Source organism: Salvelinus sp. IW2-2015, unplaced genomic scaffold (genome assembly GCF_002910315.2).
Source record: "Salvelinus sp. IW2-2015 unplaced genomic scaffold, ASM291031v2 Un_scaffold1774, whole genome shotgun sequence".
In the NCBI taxonomy this organism is placed as follows: Eukaryota; Metazoa; Chordata; class Actinopteri; order Salmoniformes; family Salmonidae; genus Salvelinus; species Salvelinus sp. IW2-2015.
In genome coordinates this window covers 97,076-113,681 of record NW_019943150.1, presented here as the reverse complement: position 1 = coordinate 113,681, position 16,606 = coordinate 97,076, and the positions used below count along the sequence as shown (strand labels likewise).

The 16,606-nt window shown below is 42.1% G+C and overlaps 1 protein-coding gene across 1 annotated transcript in view; it reads left to right on the top strand.

Annotated features, from left to right (window-relative positions):
* Window positions 1-6,053, top strand: part of LOC112071930 (mitoguardin 1) — a 47,923-nt gene extending 41,870 nt beyond the window's left edge. The window contains 6 exon segments of the mRNA XM_024139344.1: window positions 2,162-2,183; window positions 4,035-4,064; window positions 4,066-4,170; window positions 4,339-4,392; window positions 4,482-4,598; window positions 4,848-6,053. Of these exon segments, the coding sequence (XP_023995112.1) occupies window positions 2,162-2,183; window positions 4,035-4,064; window positions 4,066-4,170; window positions 4,339-4,392; window positions 4,482-4,598; window positions 4,848-5,105 (586 nt within the window). The 3' untranslated portion in view covers window positions 5,106-6,053.
* Window positions 6,054-16,606: the final 10,553 nt, after the last annotated feature.

Below are 16,606 nucleotides of genomic sequence, written 5' to 3'. Positions count from 1 at the left end.
CTTTTTTCAAATCCAATTTCCTTTCTCCTTTTTTATATAAACTGTAGAACACCAGTGACACATCTTAAGTCCTCGCATGAAATTACCAAGTTAATCATCAAATTGTTAACATATGAAGAGTGCACACTCACCATGTGCTTTTCAAAACATTCCCGTCTCCAATGAGCCTTTGACCCAGGAAGAATTTGGCAATGATGTTGCATTTTTTCAGTGTGGTGGTTTTTATAAATTTTAAAAACCAGTGACATAAAAATTGAGAGAAAGCCGTTACTGGTAAATTATTTGTAATTTTAGTTTTCTAAGTAGTCCACTAAATAACTATATAAACATGTAAGTCACTCAAAATATGTCACTAAACCATGACACCTGACCCGAGGAACAAGCCAATTTCATGGATATACCGTGCTCTACAATAGTCCAATTTGAAAACATTTTATATATCTTACATATGTTTTATTAATAATGAAACATTAAATTAAAACAATTTGTGTCATCTCACACTTTTAACTGTTTTTCCTGGTGAATAAGGCCGGACAGGAAAAGCCACCATTTTCGTAGAATGACTCTCCTAATAATGTTTTGTCTCCTGTTAAAGGGAATTTTTCAACTTTATATTCATTCATTTCCAGCACACCCACCCAACGTCAACATCTGTGAAAATGACACGTTATATGTTTTTTGTAGTAAAAATATAATATTAAAGAGAAGTGTTTCCAATGACATCTACTAATTAGTAGGCGATGCCTCATAATTGGTTAGAATCACATGGTGCACAACGATGTCATGGAACACTTGTCTCTCTTCTTTTTTTACACTAAACATAGAAATGCTCCATTTTCACACTATGGGTGGTGCTGGAGATAATATGAAGTTGACATTTCCTTAAGTGTTGACTCCTAGTAGTATGTCTGTGATTATAATGCCTAATTTCTTGTTTTATAATTTTTTTAGGACTGAGCTGCTGGAGTGTCTTGGGGACACCGACTTCCTGGCCAAGTTACACTGTGTGCGGCAGGCCTGTCAAGTATGTGCCTCTATACTCCTAAAGAATACATCATGGAATACCATGCTCCTGTAATATACTCCTAAGAAGAATACATCATGATAAACTGTACCATGCCCCTGTAATACTGTAATATACTCCTATAGAATACATCATGATTCCGTACCATGCCTCTGTAATACTGTAATATACTCTTAATAACATCATGTAATATAAACCGTACCATGCCCCTGTAATACTGTAATATACTCCTATAGAATACATCATGATAAACCGTACCATGCCCCTGTAATACTGTAATATACTCCTATAGAATATCATGATAAAACCGTACCATGCCCCTGTAATACTGTAATATACTCCTATAGAATACATCATGATAAACCGTACCATGCCCCTGAATACTGTAATATACTCCAAAGAATACTCATGATAAACCGTACCATGCCCCTGTAATACTGTAATATACTCCTATAGAAATCATGATAAAACTGTACCATGCCCTGTAATACTGTAATATACTCCTATAGAATACATCATGATAAACCGTACCATGCCCTGTAATCTGTAATCTAAACTGGTGATTGGGTCCATTCCATCTCTAGCTGATTCTGTGTGAGAGAGCAACGAGACGTTTCTGGCCGAAACTGGAAAGAAGATCCTGTTCTTCCATAATTGTAAAGCGCGTAAGGTAGAGATGATTAATTATTATTATGTTGTTTTAGAGAAACTATTAATGCTGAAACTATACACTTCTACCTTTTAGTTGTTCCTGACTTGTGTTGATAAGATAGTCACACTGGATTGATCAGCTGAGTGGATGCGTTTTGTGATTGGCTAATAAAGCTAATTGTTGGGAAAGAGGAAGCAAGACAGGCATTTCACTATACTAGTGCACATGACAATAAAAACGTGAAACTTAATAGGTTTGATTTGCGACAGAGCCCAAACAGGTTTGATTTTGATCAGCTGATTGGTGCTCCTGTGTGACAGATGTTTTGACTGGTCGATGGTGTTGTCTACTCTTAACGGAGGTGTGTGATTGGCTAATATTCCTAACGGAGTTGTGTAATTGGTTGACAGAGCCCGAAGAGGTTTGAAGAAGTGTTGAGGAGATGATTGTTTTCCTGGAGCACCCGGAACACTGGGAGAACACCGAGTGGAGCTGGCCACGAGAGGGGTGAGACTCTCATTCTCTTCACACACACACTGATCTGAAAGGGTGTTAAATGTTCCCCTGCCCAAGGTCAAACACCTGAACATCCTGTTGACTTCATCCTGATCTCACACACTGATCTTGACGCATGTTTATTCCTCCTGACCAGGTGAAACACCTGAACTTCCTGTTGGACTTCATCCTGGTCTCACACACTGATCTGACTGCATTATTCCTCCTGGCCAGGTGAAACACCTGAACTCCTGTTGGACTTCATCCTGATCTCACTGCATGTTATTCCTCCTGACCAGGTGAAACGCCTGAACTTCTATGACATCGTGTTGGACTTCATCCTGATCTCACACACTGATCTGACTGCATGTTATTCCTCCTGACCAGGTGAAAACACCTGAACATCCTGTTGGACTTCATCCTGGTCTCACACACTGATCTGACTGCATGTTATTCCTCCTGGCCAGGTGAAACACCTGAACTTCCTGTTGGACTTCATCCTGATCTCACACACTGATCTGACTGCATGTTATTCCTCCTGGCCAGGTCAAACACCTGAACTTCCTGTTGGACTTCATCCTGATCTCACACACTGACTGACTGCATGTTATTCCTCCTGACCAGGTGAAACACCTGAACTTCTATGACATCGTGTTGGACTTCATCCTGATCTCACACACTGATCCTGACTGCATGTTATTCTCCCTGACCAGGTGAAACACCTGAACTTCCTGTTGGACTTCATCCTGATCTCACTGCATGTTATTCCTCCTGACCAGGTGAAACGCCTGAACTTCTATGACATCGTGTTGGACTTCATCCTGATCTCACACACTGATCTGACTGCATGTTATTCCTCCTGACCAGGTGAAACACCTGAACTTCCTGTTGGACTTCATCCTGGTCTCACACACTGATCTGACTGCATGTTATTCCTCCTGGCCAGGTCAAACACCTGAACTTCCTGTTGGACTTCATCCTGATCTCACACACTGATCGACTGCATGTTATTCTCTCTGACCAGGTGAAACACCTGAACTTCCTGTTGGACTTCATCCTGATCTCACACTGATCTTGACTGCATGTTATTCCTCCTGACCAGGTGAAACACCTGAACTTCCTGTTGGACTTCATCCTGGTCTCACACACTGATCTGACTGCATGTTATTCCTCCTGGCCAGGTCAACACCTGAACTTCCTGTTGGACTTCATCCTGATCTCACACACTGATCTGACTGCATGTTATTCCTCCTGACCAGGTGAAACACCTGAACTTCCTGTTGGACTTCATCCTGATCTCACACTGATCTTGACTGCATGTTATTCTCCCTGACCAGGTGAAACACCTGAACTTCCTGTTTGACTTCATCCTGATCTCACTGCATGTTATTCTCCTGACCAGGTGAAACACCTGAACTTCCTGTTGGACTTCATCCTGATCTCACTGCATGTTATTCCTCCTGACCAGGTGAAACACCTGAACTTCCTGTTGGACTTCATCCTGACTCACACTGATCTTGACTGCATGTTATTTCCCTGACCAGGTGAAAAACCTGAACTTCCTGTTGGACTTCATCCTGATCTCACTGCATGTTATTCCTCCTGACCAGGTGAAACGCCTGAACTTCTATGACATCGTGTTGGACTTCATCCTGATCTCACACACTGATCTGACTGCATGTTTTCCTCCTGACCAGGTGAAACACCTGAACTTCCTGTTGGACTTCATCCTGATCTCACACTGATCTTGACTGCATGTTATTCCTCCTGACCAGGTGAAACACCTGAACTTCTATGACATCGTGTTGGACTTAATCCTGATCTCACACACTGACCTGACTGTATGTTATTCCTCCTGACCAGGTGAAACACCTGAACTTCTATGACATCGTTGTTAGACTTCATCCTGATGGACTCATTTGAGGACCTGGAGAATCCTCCCATCTCCATCCAGAACGTTGTCAACAATCGTTGGCTCAACTCATCCTTCAAAGAGACAGTGAGTCGGAGACACTTCGTCTGCCTATGTAGATAACTACTGTCCAGAGAACAGGACCCGCGTTGTGTCTGGCTCAAAGGACCATGAAAAGGCTGTCTAGAATAGGCAACGGTGTGATGGGAGAGAACTTGTTGCAGCATTGTAATGTGTTGTGTTTCGTGTTGCCAGGCGGTGGCGTCTAGCTGTTGGTCGGTGCTGAAGCAGAAGAGACAACACATGAGGGTACAGGAATGTTTTTTTTTTGCTGGATTTTTAAAAATCATTGTACTTTTCTGGTTAGCCTGTATTCAACCTCTCCTCCTCCTCCCTAGGTGCATGATGGGTTCATAGCCCACTTCTACTCTGTGTGTGAGCAGGTCAGTCCTGTCCTGGCCTGGGGCTTCTTAGGGCCCAAGACCTCCCTGCACGACTTCTGCTGCTTCTTCAAGGTAGAGTGATGTTACCTTTTTTATTTGATCAGGTTGTCCAGCTGAAGTCAGGGGAGACTTAGCCATTGTAACACTACTCTATATCAATCGATCTGTTCTTTAAGGTTGTTCTCAYGTCTCCATATCCCCTACTCAATGTACCGGTTGCCTAGACTGGACTAAAAGCATGCTAAATGATCCAGGATTAGGCTTGTCCAGTGTCTTAGATAAAGAGACTCTTTGGGATGGTTTCTAACTGTCTTCCTCCAGGATCAGGTGCTGTTCTTCCTGAAGGATGTMTTTGACCTGGAGAAGGTGCGGTACTGCAGTGTGGAAACTCTAGCTGAGGACATGCTCCACCTCCTCCATCGCCGGTCTGAGCTGCTGTTGGCCTACCTGGGGGCCGACTCCCACTCCCTGCAGCACATCAACATCTGCGCCACCGCCACCCCCCTCTCCACAACAGCCAGCCCCCAACTCCACCCCTCCGCCCTGGAAGAGGCAGTGGGAAGCCAGATCTACCCCTAGATCTGAGAAGATTGGATGGGTCTCCAAAAGTGCATTGGGGGGGGTTAGGGTTGATTTGGGATTGGGTGAGAGACACCCAGTCCCAAATTAACTGCTAGCCACTTATGGAGAATGGTTAAGGGGGGGTTGATTGGGCAGAGACTGAAACTGAGCTAGTGTCCCAACCCTTGTTCTCAACCCAGATTGACAGAGATCTCTTTATAAAGGCCCCATATAATGGTGACTGACTAGAACATTTTCATACCTTTCTGTCACTCAAGAAGCTTCTTCTTTCCACACACAATGATCATGGTGTCAATGCATGTTATAATATGGATGTTTCCCCATACGAAATCATGTTTTAAAGTAACCTTGGAATGAGTGATGTGTTTGACAGAATGAGTTTGTATTGTAAATGCAGACAGTATTTTAATGGGACTATGGACATGAGGGTTGCAAAATTCCGGATAGCTTCCCAAAAGTGTTTGGTTAGAAGATTCCTGGAATCAGGAGAGACTAAGCAGGAAATATGGGAATCCTCCAACTGGAATTGCAGGAAAAATGTTGGGAAAGTTCCCAGAATTTTGCARCCCTAGTCATCAGTCTGAGCTGTTTTAGAAGCTAAACACTGTGGTTTCATTTAGGTATTTATTTGACTGATTAAAGTGTGTGACTGGCATCTAGATATTTAGAGGTCATGGTATGCAACTGTCCTCTAGACGTCTAGGGAAAGGACCATGGCGCAAAGGTTTTATATGGTCATTTCATTAGTCTAATATAAACAAAGTATAGGGCTTACTGCTCTAGTATGTTAATAAAAATGAGGCAAGTCAAGAGGGTGCTATGAAATGTCAATGTAGGTTTCTTTGCCCTATCATTATAACTATTTATGATCATTGTGATTTATCTACAATATTATAACCTTCATGTACTTGCCAGTGTTGATTAAAGAACATTAATTTGCTGTGACCGTTGCTAGTTTCTATGGCGATTTAAGGCAAAGACATCATGAAAACAGGAACAGGTTGTCTACGAGGGGGATATTGAAATTGTGTTAGCTTCGAGGGAAAAAAATGGGGACTCAATATTTTCTGTTTGGTATTCCGCGTATTTAATTTAGAAAAAGCCCATGTTTTCACTCACGAACCTGCAGCCACTAGTTAGCTTGTCAGTTGACGCTCAAAGTTAGCGCTGTTCTGCCGCGGAGCAGGCCAGAGTTCTATGGAGCAGTTACTACGTTGATCATGCCGTTACGTCGTTCCATTTACTCTGAACATGCTAAATTCTGAGTAAATCGTCTTAACTTTTCAACCATACATGGTAAGAACATGGGGTTTAGGCTATTTGTTTTCCGACGCAAATCATCTGTTGGCTGGAAGTTTGTATAACATTTTGAATTAATAATTTTACTGGTGAACACCCTAAGAAAGTAATGTAGGAAATATGAGCCCTAGGTTGCTAGTTCCGGTATATTCTGTACATGCCTTTAGCCAGTGTTAATTTTGGCACTCTATTTATTTAGTCTTAATCACATTTTTTACATTTGAAATGTTTGAGACAAGTATGGGGTTGCACCTCAGTCGTGTCGTTTCCATTGTTATCAACATACTAGATGCTTGCAGCATATTGAAGTCCAGAAGTAGTACAGGAGATAATGACTGTATCACCCAGATGTTAGTGGAGTCACTAAACCTCCAATAAATGACTGTATCACCCAGTGATGTAGTGGAGTCACTAAACCTTCAGATAATGACCGTTTCACCCAGTGATGTAGTGGAGTCACTAAACCTCCAGATAATGACCAGTTCACCCAGTGATGTAGTGGAGGCACTAAAACCTCCAGATAATGACCGTGTCACCCCAGTGATGTAGTGGAGTCACTAAACCTCCAGATAATGACTGTATCACCCAGTGATGTAGTGGAGTCACTAAACCTCCAGATAATAGCGTCCCCTGTGCTCAAGTCATTGGGTCCACATTAACTCAAAATAAAGTTATTTACCCAGTCAGAGATAGTGTAGAGGCAAGAGGAGTTAATTGTTTGATTTCCCCTTTTCCTTTCTGTCCCACCAAATGTTTGCATATAGATTACTGGTAATACTGAGCGATTAGCCGAAATGTGTTAATTGTAGTAATTGACTGACACCTGTTCATCTGTGTGGAGCAGACATGGACAGGAGAGAACACGCGATCCAGAGGGATACTGACAAATTCAACGTTTGCTTTTGTTCCCCTTCACTTGGTCTGTCAAGTGTATAGTGGGAGTATTGCATGGTCATGGCATCCTTGATACGATACTAACGTTACGTTTTCGCACATGACAAAATCCCAGGTTTGCTTTTCCGTTTCACAGACATCCATGTGCTTTTACAAAAAAAATATGGAGGCATATACAACATAAAGCTTATAGTGGGTTGTTAAAAACAAGTCAACTGTCATGTACTGTCACCACTTGCTTTCCTGGTGCCACATGTCGCTAAAGCTGTTGACTCAAACGACAGTGCTCATTAACCATAGGTTTGAGCCATCCTTCGCATCAAGCTTTAGGAAAACGGTTCACTGCTGGTCCACACATGACGAAATGGATGATTCTAATAATGCATGTAAAATGTTTTACATGTGAGTGTAGGCATAGACGTACTATAGACCCCTCTGACTCAACTCTGGACCTCCAAGCCAGTTCCACTGCATTTATTGTTCCCCTCTAATCAGGGACTGATTTAGACCTGGGATACCAGGTGTGTGTGTGTACAATTAATTATCAGAGAGAACAGAAAACCAACAGGCTCCGGACCTTGTAGGGTAAGAGTTGAATACCCCTGGCCTATACTATAGTAGCAATGATTATTTATGTAGCAGTGCTTGTAGCCTATGTCGGTCTGTAAGAGGGACTCCCAACAAGCACCTCATGAAATGTATTTGGACTTGTGATACACTTATTTTAAAATAACTGCAATACTCTGTTGGATGATGAGAGTGCAATATGTAATCATCATCGAGTTAAATAACACATGTGACAAAGATGATTCTAAAAATGCATATAAGACGTTGTAGGCCTACATTTAGGTGTAGGTCCATATCATTTAGCCTACGCAATATGATTATTAGGCCATCGCTGTGCTTGTCTTCAAGGCTGAAGAAAAGAGGTAGCTCCCTAATTAAATTCAGTCTTAGGGGACAGTATGTTATTTGAGGGGTACCTGGAGAAAATTGGACCTGAAATTAAAATGAATGGCCCACCCTTCATTAAAATATATTTTTACCCAACCCTCGCTGAACACAAAAAATAAAATAGAGAAGCTGCATTAGCATTTGTTTTAAGCTGTTTTTCTAGTGACATTTATTTGGATACATCCATAACAATGGATAACAATGATGTGCTGTTTCACCTGGCATAGAAAATCTCATCAGGATACTTGTTCAGAGGAGCAAGCCAACAACACAGCTAACACAATCACTTCAAAATGAAGCTGGAAAGACTGCAAACTAGCTGCACTTTGTTAAAATATATATATATATATGTTTCTATCCATAAGAATTATGCTGATTCATGTTTTTGGCTGCCTGTCTGTCTCATCCCAACATGTTCATTGCTATGGGACAGCTGGAGATTTGAATTTGAATATTCAAATCATGTTGCAAATGTCAGAGACAGACAGCAGGGTTTATACAGATATTTGCTGTTGAATACTAAATGTTAGTCTAAAGGAAATGTGAGAGAATGTCTAGATGCTTTTATAGTGGAGATGAAGTTTATAAAATTGCCTGACGAGACAGGGGCTTGCGTAGTCAGATGGAACAGAGTAAACAGGCATTTTAACGTCATTGATTTGGCCTCCCGAGTGGCGCAGCGGTCTAAGGCACTGCATATAAGTGCTAGAGGCGTCACTACAGACCCTGGTTTGATTCCTGGCTGTATCACAACTGGCCGTGATTGGGAGTCCCATAGGGCGGTGCACAATTGGCCCAGCGTCGTCCAGGTTTGGCCGGGGTAGGCAGTCATTGTAAAATAAGAATTTGTTCTTAACTGACTTGACTAGTTAAATAAAGGTTATAAATAAATACAATTTTGCTCGTGGTAACTTGTGGAACATACACCGTCTGGAATGCGGTTTTAACCAATCGGCATTGTATTAGACCAACCCTTTGTAGAAGTGATTTTACATCACTGGAGACGAGCAGAATCTTTTTTTTAATACCACACAGAGCATGACAATGAATGAGCACATGCTGCAGCACCTGAGACGTTTTGATTTCTATACAGGCAGGCTGTTGTTAAAAAAGACGTTCGGAACTGTGCTAAAGTTGTCTACAGTGGCGACCCTTCATTCAGGGCAGAGACCCATATGTTTTGAGGTCCAACTGTTAAGCAAATAAACATATTTTTTAGCCTTGTTTTGCATGTTATTTTGTCATTAATTCATGTCACATCAGTTTGCAAACAGTGTAAAAAAAAATATATATATATATATATAATCCTTGTGTTAATAAAGCTGCATACAAACATGGTCTCTTTCTTAAGGCATCTCCAAAATGCAGGTGTTTGAGCTTAGCTCACTGATTTCTTTGGTGGAGGGGCAGCCAGCAGAAAATACAGAGCATAGGGGTTGGTTATCTTCTTTAGTTGCACCGGGATTGGCTCAGTGTTCTGTCACTCATGGGGACACTACGTCACAGCCAAATCTACAGGGAGAGCTAGGCAGTTCAAGGCCCCTTGGCTGCTCCCAGAGATTCACATTAGAAGTGCCCGGCCAAGAAGGCTCAAGGTCATTGGCCACAGATAGAATGACGTCAAATCTACTGTAGCTTTGATTGGACTGATCATGCCAACATCATACTTTCAAAATCTTAGCTAGCAAGCTAGACAAGCAGTCATCATCATGAATCACATTGACAATCTACTGGCAAATCCTTGTCATATGAAGATAAACTATAGATAAAACTTATCAGTGCTCATCGGCCATTGGACATAAACATTACGCAACAAGTCAGAAATCGCAAAAATTCAACAATGAGTGGTTTGGAAGGAATCAATGGCTAAGTACAAGTGTTGCAAAGCAATCACTATTTTGCTTCCACTGCCTGCTATTCAGTGGAGAGCGTGTGTGAATCAAGTCTGGGTTTAAGGATTTAAAACATTGTCTGAAAAGGGTATTTTTCAAGCTTAAAAAGGATAAACATTCACACGCAACACCATGGGCCTGAAAAGGTTGAATACATTGGCCATGCTGTCAATCCAGCATGACTTCTGCCACGGAAAAGAACGAGCTCGGATTGGGAAAATACGTTTTGAACATTCATCCAACTCGGAATTCCAAGTCAGGAACTCTGACCTCTTTCTAGATCTCCAACCTGAAGATCACTGACATGATTCAACCTTGTTTCCCCCCACCCCCCCAGAGTTCCCAGTTGTCTTGAAAGCACCATAAATCCAGAGAATGGCAGACTTTGGTGAAATGTCATCAACGAACATTCTAAGAGCTTTCATTGTCTGCTTATATGCCTCCGTTAATTATCCTACAGTTCTGACTTGGTGTACAGGGAGAATATTGGAAGAACGGCCCATGTTCTGAATTCTGTCGTTGTACCTTTCAAAAGTGCTGAACCAATAGTTGACTACTCGCTCATTAATATCTTAATTGAAATTACAGCTTGTCTCTTTTCCGCTCATCGTTCCCTTTTGCCATAGTTTGTACATCTGAATTGGTTTCAGGGATGCAAACTGGTGAGCTCCCAAAAAGGTGATACTTTTTGTTGCACTGAAACATGAAAAAAAAAATCCCTGCTAGGGAAAAATGCAGGTTTGAACTAATTAAACAGAGAATATGATCTATAAGATCAGTCTCTGTGTGTAAAACAAAAAGTGGTTAATGTGAATCTAACTCACAGCTAAAAAATGTAAAGAAAGCGATCCAATGTTATTTGTTGCCTAGACTTTACTGCAAATGACACTGATATTGCAGTTAGGAAAGAGAAAGGGGGATACCTAGTCAGTTGTCCAACTGAATGTATTCAACTGAAATGTGTCTTCCGCATTAGACTTTTTTTATGAGGCTTGTGACCACACACACATCTAAATATTGCACTTGGGGAAAAACATTTAAAAGTAGAAATAGAATGAAACAAACAGGCATTCTGTTTGCTCTATTATTGTGGTCACTATAGTAGACATTGATCAAGTGCACAAGGCTACATGTCTGCAAAAATAACATTCACTGAGTAACATTTTTTAGAATCTCACTCAAAGTGTTACTGTCAAGGTCAACAGAACAAAAGCAATATCTTTGGGCTACACTGCACATTATTACATTGTACACTTTCTGCCTGTGGACATCTGTTCTACAATATGCCAGCAACAGAGCATGATACCCTTTGTTGGCATAATTGATCTCTTTCAGGCAGAGAGTACACCTGGCATATCCCTTTTCATCCACTGTATTGAAGAAGTGAGAAAGAGGGAAAGTGTGTGGTGTTCCTTCCACCTCTATAGTGGCATCCATCTTAAGTCAGGCCCAGCTCCAGCTACACTTGATCCCTGAATCCACTTGTTTAACAAGCAACGCCTCATTTTCACCTCATTCTATCATTCTGAAAATTAACCACATACTGTATAGGGAAAAGATTAGTAGTTCGTTCGTTAGCTAGTTAACATTTCACACATATTGCCAGGGTCCAGTAAGCAATTAACGCGTTATAACTTGAGCGGCAAGGAGTCATATACTAGTTAATACTATAGCAAATTGGTTAGGTTACAAACGTTAGCTCATATGATGTTGTTCCGTTAGCTAGGTAACGTTCGCTGTCGGACTTTATTAGCCAGCTAATTTTCACACCATAAAACTCAATTATTCATCAGTTAAATTGGCTAATGTTAATGGATACTTCGATCCAGCTAGCAATATACTATAATGTTAACATACTTGTTCCACCACACTTCTCCCTCAAACTTTCCAAATGCCAGTTGTTTTTCGGTTACAGCTCATGAATTACGTTCATCACCTTCTACCCCCAGTCGCCGGTAGTCAGCGTGCTCACCTAACGTACCGTTCAGGGGACCGCTGCTGTAACTGACAAACTGCCTTCTCACCCCGTCGCCGGTAGTCAGGCGTCTCACCTAACGTTACCGTTCAGGGGGACACGCTGCTGTAACTGACAAACTGCCTTTCACTCTCCCGCTCTTTCAGAGCGCGCGCTGATTCTAACTAGCCATTGTTGTCTCGTCTCTCTTCGTCACGTGTTGCATTCTGTTGTTATGGGAACGGTTGGCTGAGCCTTGGATACGTTCGCAGACAGCCAGTAGTGTTGTTGGGTCTGTAACCATGTTTACCATGATAGTCTCTTCCCATTCCATTTTTACAAAATCAACAAAAAGTCCAGTAATAGACCCATGTAATTCCAGTTTATATTGTTTACCTAGTTTGTTCGCGCAATGTGTGTCTGTGTCGGGATATTGTCTATAAAAGTGGATTCTTGTGATTGTATTTTCCTTCCTTTTTAGACCACATAGGCCTAAAAACAATAACCTTGTGTAGTGGCTTTGCTGTCAAGCACCTAAAAAAAACTTAAGCTTCACTAGTCCTTTCATATAGCATATAATCAAGGCTTCACAGTGCAGTCTTGATATATGCATATAATCAAGGTCTTCACTAAGTGCTTATCAGACTGCACATAATCAAGGTCTTCACTAGTGCTGTCTCATTAACAGCATATAACAAGGTCTTCACTAGTGCAGTCTGATATAGCATATAATCAAGTGCACTGGTTGGATTTACTGTACTTCAGAATCATGCTCTCTCCTCCCTCTAAAAATTCCCAGACTTTAATTAAACTCATGTCATCCTCTGTCCCCAGCGTGAGTCTGCTTATAACAGAACAAAGTACTTCACTTCCCAGTGACTGCATATAGCAGACACAAAACTGTACTGTCAACCCTCTGTCCCCTAGTCTGCTGACAATTCAGACAACAACAAACCTGCACCCTGTCCCCTCTGTTCCCCAGGTGAGTCGCTGGCTATAGCAGACAACAAACTGTCACCTGTCCACCCTTCCAGGAGTTGCTGGGCTGTGAGTAGAGTGCACATTAACAAACATGTCACCCTGTTGTCAGCAATCAGCAGACAGTCCCTGAGGAAGATGAACGGTCAAGTTGTCAATGACCAGATTATGGGATGACTAAATGCAATAAAGAGTAAAATGTTATAAACAATAACTTTTCATTGCCGTTTGGTCTTCACATTTTCACGATTGTAACTTAAACATGCAGACTTAATCAATACAACACAGAGCTTAGTTCAAAAGTTAAAAAAAAAAAAAAATAATAATGTCCAATAAATTTTATGTATATCTTGTCCCATCGCGCTCAAGGATTCACATTGGTGCGGCTGGCGTCCGGTTAAGCGGGCATTGTGTCAAGAAGCAGTGCGGCTTGGTTGGGTTGTGTTTCGGAGACGCATGGCTCTCGACGTTCACCTCTCCGGAGTCCGTACGGAGTTGCAGCGATGGACAAGACTAACTACTAATTGGATATCACAAAATTTGGGCGAAAAGTGGTATATTTTTTTAAAGTATTATAAACCTTGGAGACAATTGAGACATAGGATTGTGTGCCATTCAGAGGTAATTGGCAAGACAAAAATTGTAAGGTGCCGTTGAATGGGTTATTGTAGTAGGTGCCAGGCGCACCAGTTTGAGTATATCAGAAGAATGCACTTCTGGGTTTTTCCACACTAAGTTTCCTGTGGTATCAAGAATGGTCCACCACACAAAGGACATCGAGCCAACTTAACTATGGAAGCATTGAGTCAACCTGGCCAGCATTCTGTGGAACGCTTTTGACAACCTGTGAGAGTCCATATCCCTGACGAATTGATGTGTCTGAGGGCAAAAGGGGTTCAACTCAATATATTGAAGGTGTTCTATGGTTGTACACTGTATATCAAATAGATTGAAGAATGTTATTAGGCCCCAGGGAAGAGATGGGACTTAATAATACAGACAAGTGAATGTCAGTAGCTGAATTTGTATCAGTTTGTAAGAATGAGTGGTTACAAGACATGTAGACCTGTCAAACACAGAAAGAAGGGTGTTCCACAATCTTTGTTTAACAATGGCTAAAAGTCACAGCTGGACAAGGTCAAAAATTAAATTGTTAAGTCCTTGAAGCCACAAAAGAACCAATGGAAAGTACTATAATATCACAGCAAAACAAATAAATGGGAAATAAACAAACCTGAATCATCAAATCAAGTTTATATAGCCTTCGTACACAGGCTAATATCTCGAAGTGCTGTACAGAAAACCCAGCCTAAAAACCCCACAACACAAGGCAATGCAAGGTGTAGAAGCACGGCGGCTGAGGAAAAACTCCCTAGAAGGCCAAAACTAGAAGAAACCTAGAGAGGAACCAGGCTATGAGGGTGGCCAGTTCCTCTTCTGGCTGTGCGGGTGGAAGATTATAAGCAGAACAATGGCCAAGATGTTCAAATGTTCATAAATGACCAAGCATTGTCAATAATAATCAGGAGTAAATGTCAGTTGCTTCTTCAAGCCGATCATTAAGAGTATCTCTACGCTCTTGCGGTCGTCAGAGAGTTGAAAACAGCAGGTCTGGGACAGTAGCAACGTCCGGTAGGGACAGGTCAGGGTTCCATAGCCGCAGGCAGAACAGTTGAAACTGACAGCAGCAGGCCAGGTGGAACTGGGACAGCAAGGAGTCATCATGCCCGGTGTCCTGACGCAGTGGTCCTAGGCTCAGGTCACCGAGAGAGAAAAAAAGAGAGAAGGAGGAGAATATGACGAGAGATACTTTAAATTCACACAGGACACCGGATAAGACGACGGAGAAGTACTCCAGATATAACCCAACTGACCCTACACCCCGACACATAAGTGTACTACTGCAGCATAAATATGGAGGCTGAGAAACAGGAGGGCGTCAGGAGACCAACTGTGGGCCCCGTCCGATGATACCCCCGGACAGGGCCAAACAGGTAAGGATATAACCCCACCCATGTTGCCAACAGCACAGCCCCCACACCACTAGAGGGATATTTCAACCACCAACTTACCATCTGAACCAAGGACCGAGATAGCCCACAAAGATCTCCACCACGCACCAAACCAAGGGAGGGGCGCCAACCCAGACAGGAAGATCACGTCAGTTAACTCAACCACTCAAGTGACGCACCCCTCCTAGGGACGGCAATGAAAGAGCACCATGTAAGGCCAGTTGACTCAGCCTGTTAATAGGGTTTAGAGGCAGAGAATCCCAGTGAAGAGAGAGGGGAACCGGCCAGGACAGAGACAGCAGAGGGCGGTTCGTTGCTCCAGAGCCTTCCGTTCACCTTCACACTCACTGGAGCCAGATCTACACTCAATCATATGACCTATTGAAAGAGAAGTCTTCAGTAAAGACTTAAAGTTACAATGATTTGAGTCAATTTAAACCAAAATAAATGGAGAAACGGATTGTCAGGGTTCGTTTTACAGATAATTGGGACAAGCAAATTGAAGGGCTTTCAAGTACTTTTTTCAAAGCACTAATATTCATTTCAAGGGACCATTCATTTGTAAGTTACTGTTATGCAATTCTGTTTCTAGGTCGCCACCAGGTGGGAGTATATCACCTCAACCTCATGAAGAAAAAATAAACTACTTATTCATTCACTACCTTAACAAGTTCTACTCAATAATACGCGTTTTCACTACTTTATTTACGACGTCCCATGAGAGGGAAAAAAAGTATTTGATCCCTGCTGATTTTGTACGTTTGCCCACTTGACAAAGAAATTATCCAGTCTATAATTTTAATGGTAGGTTATTTGAACAGTGAGTGACAGATAACAACAAAATATCCAAAAAACACATGTCAAAAATGTTATAAATTGATTTTGCATTTTTAATGAGGAAATAAGTTTGTACCCACTCTCAATCATGAAAAGATTTCTGCTCCCAGGTGTCTTTCATACAGTGAACGAAGCTTGAGATTAAGGAGCACACTCTTAAAGGGAGTGCTCCTAATCTCAGTTCTACCATGTATAAAAGACCACCTGTCCCACAGAAGCAATCAATCAATCAGATCCAAACTCTCCACCATGGCCAAGACCAAAGAGCTCCAGGATGTCAGGTGACAAAGATTGTAGATCTACACAAGGCTGGGAATGTGGCTACAGAACCATCGCCAAAGCGGGCTTGGTGAGAAGTGTGACGAACAGATTGGTGCGATTATTCACAAATGGAAGAAACCAACAAGAAACTGTCAAATCCCTCGGCCGGGACTCCATGCCAAGATCTCACCTCGTGGAGTTGCAATGATCATGAAACGGTGATGGAATAGCCCAGAATACACAGGAGCGATCTTTGTCAATGATCTCAGGCAGCTGGGACATAGTCACCAGGAGAAACAATGTGGATAACACACTACGCCGTTGAGGACTGAATCCTGCAGCGGCCGCACGGTCCCCCTGCTTCAAGAAAGCACATATACATGCCCGTCTGAAGTTTACCAATGAACATCTGAATGA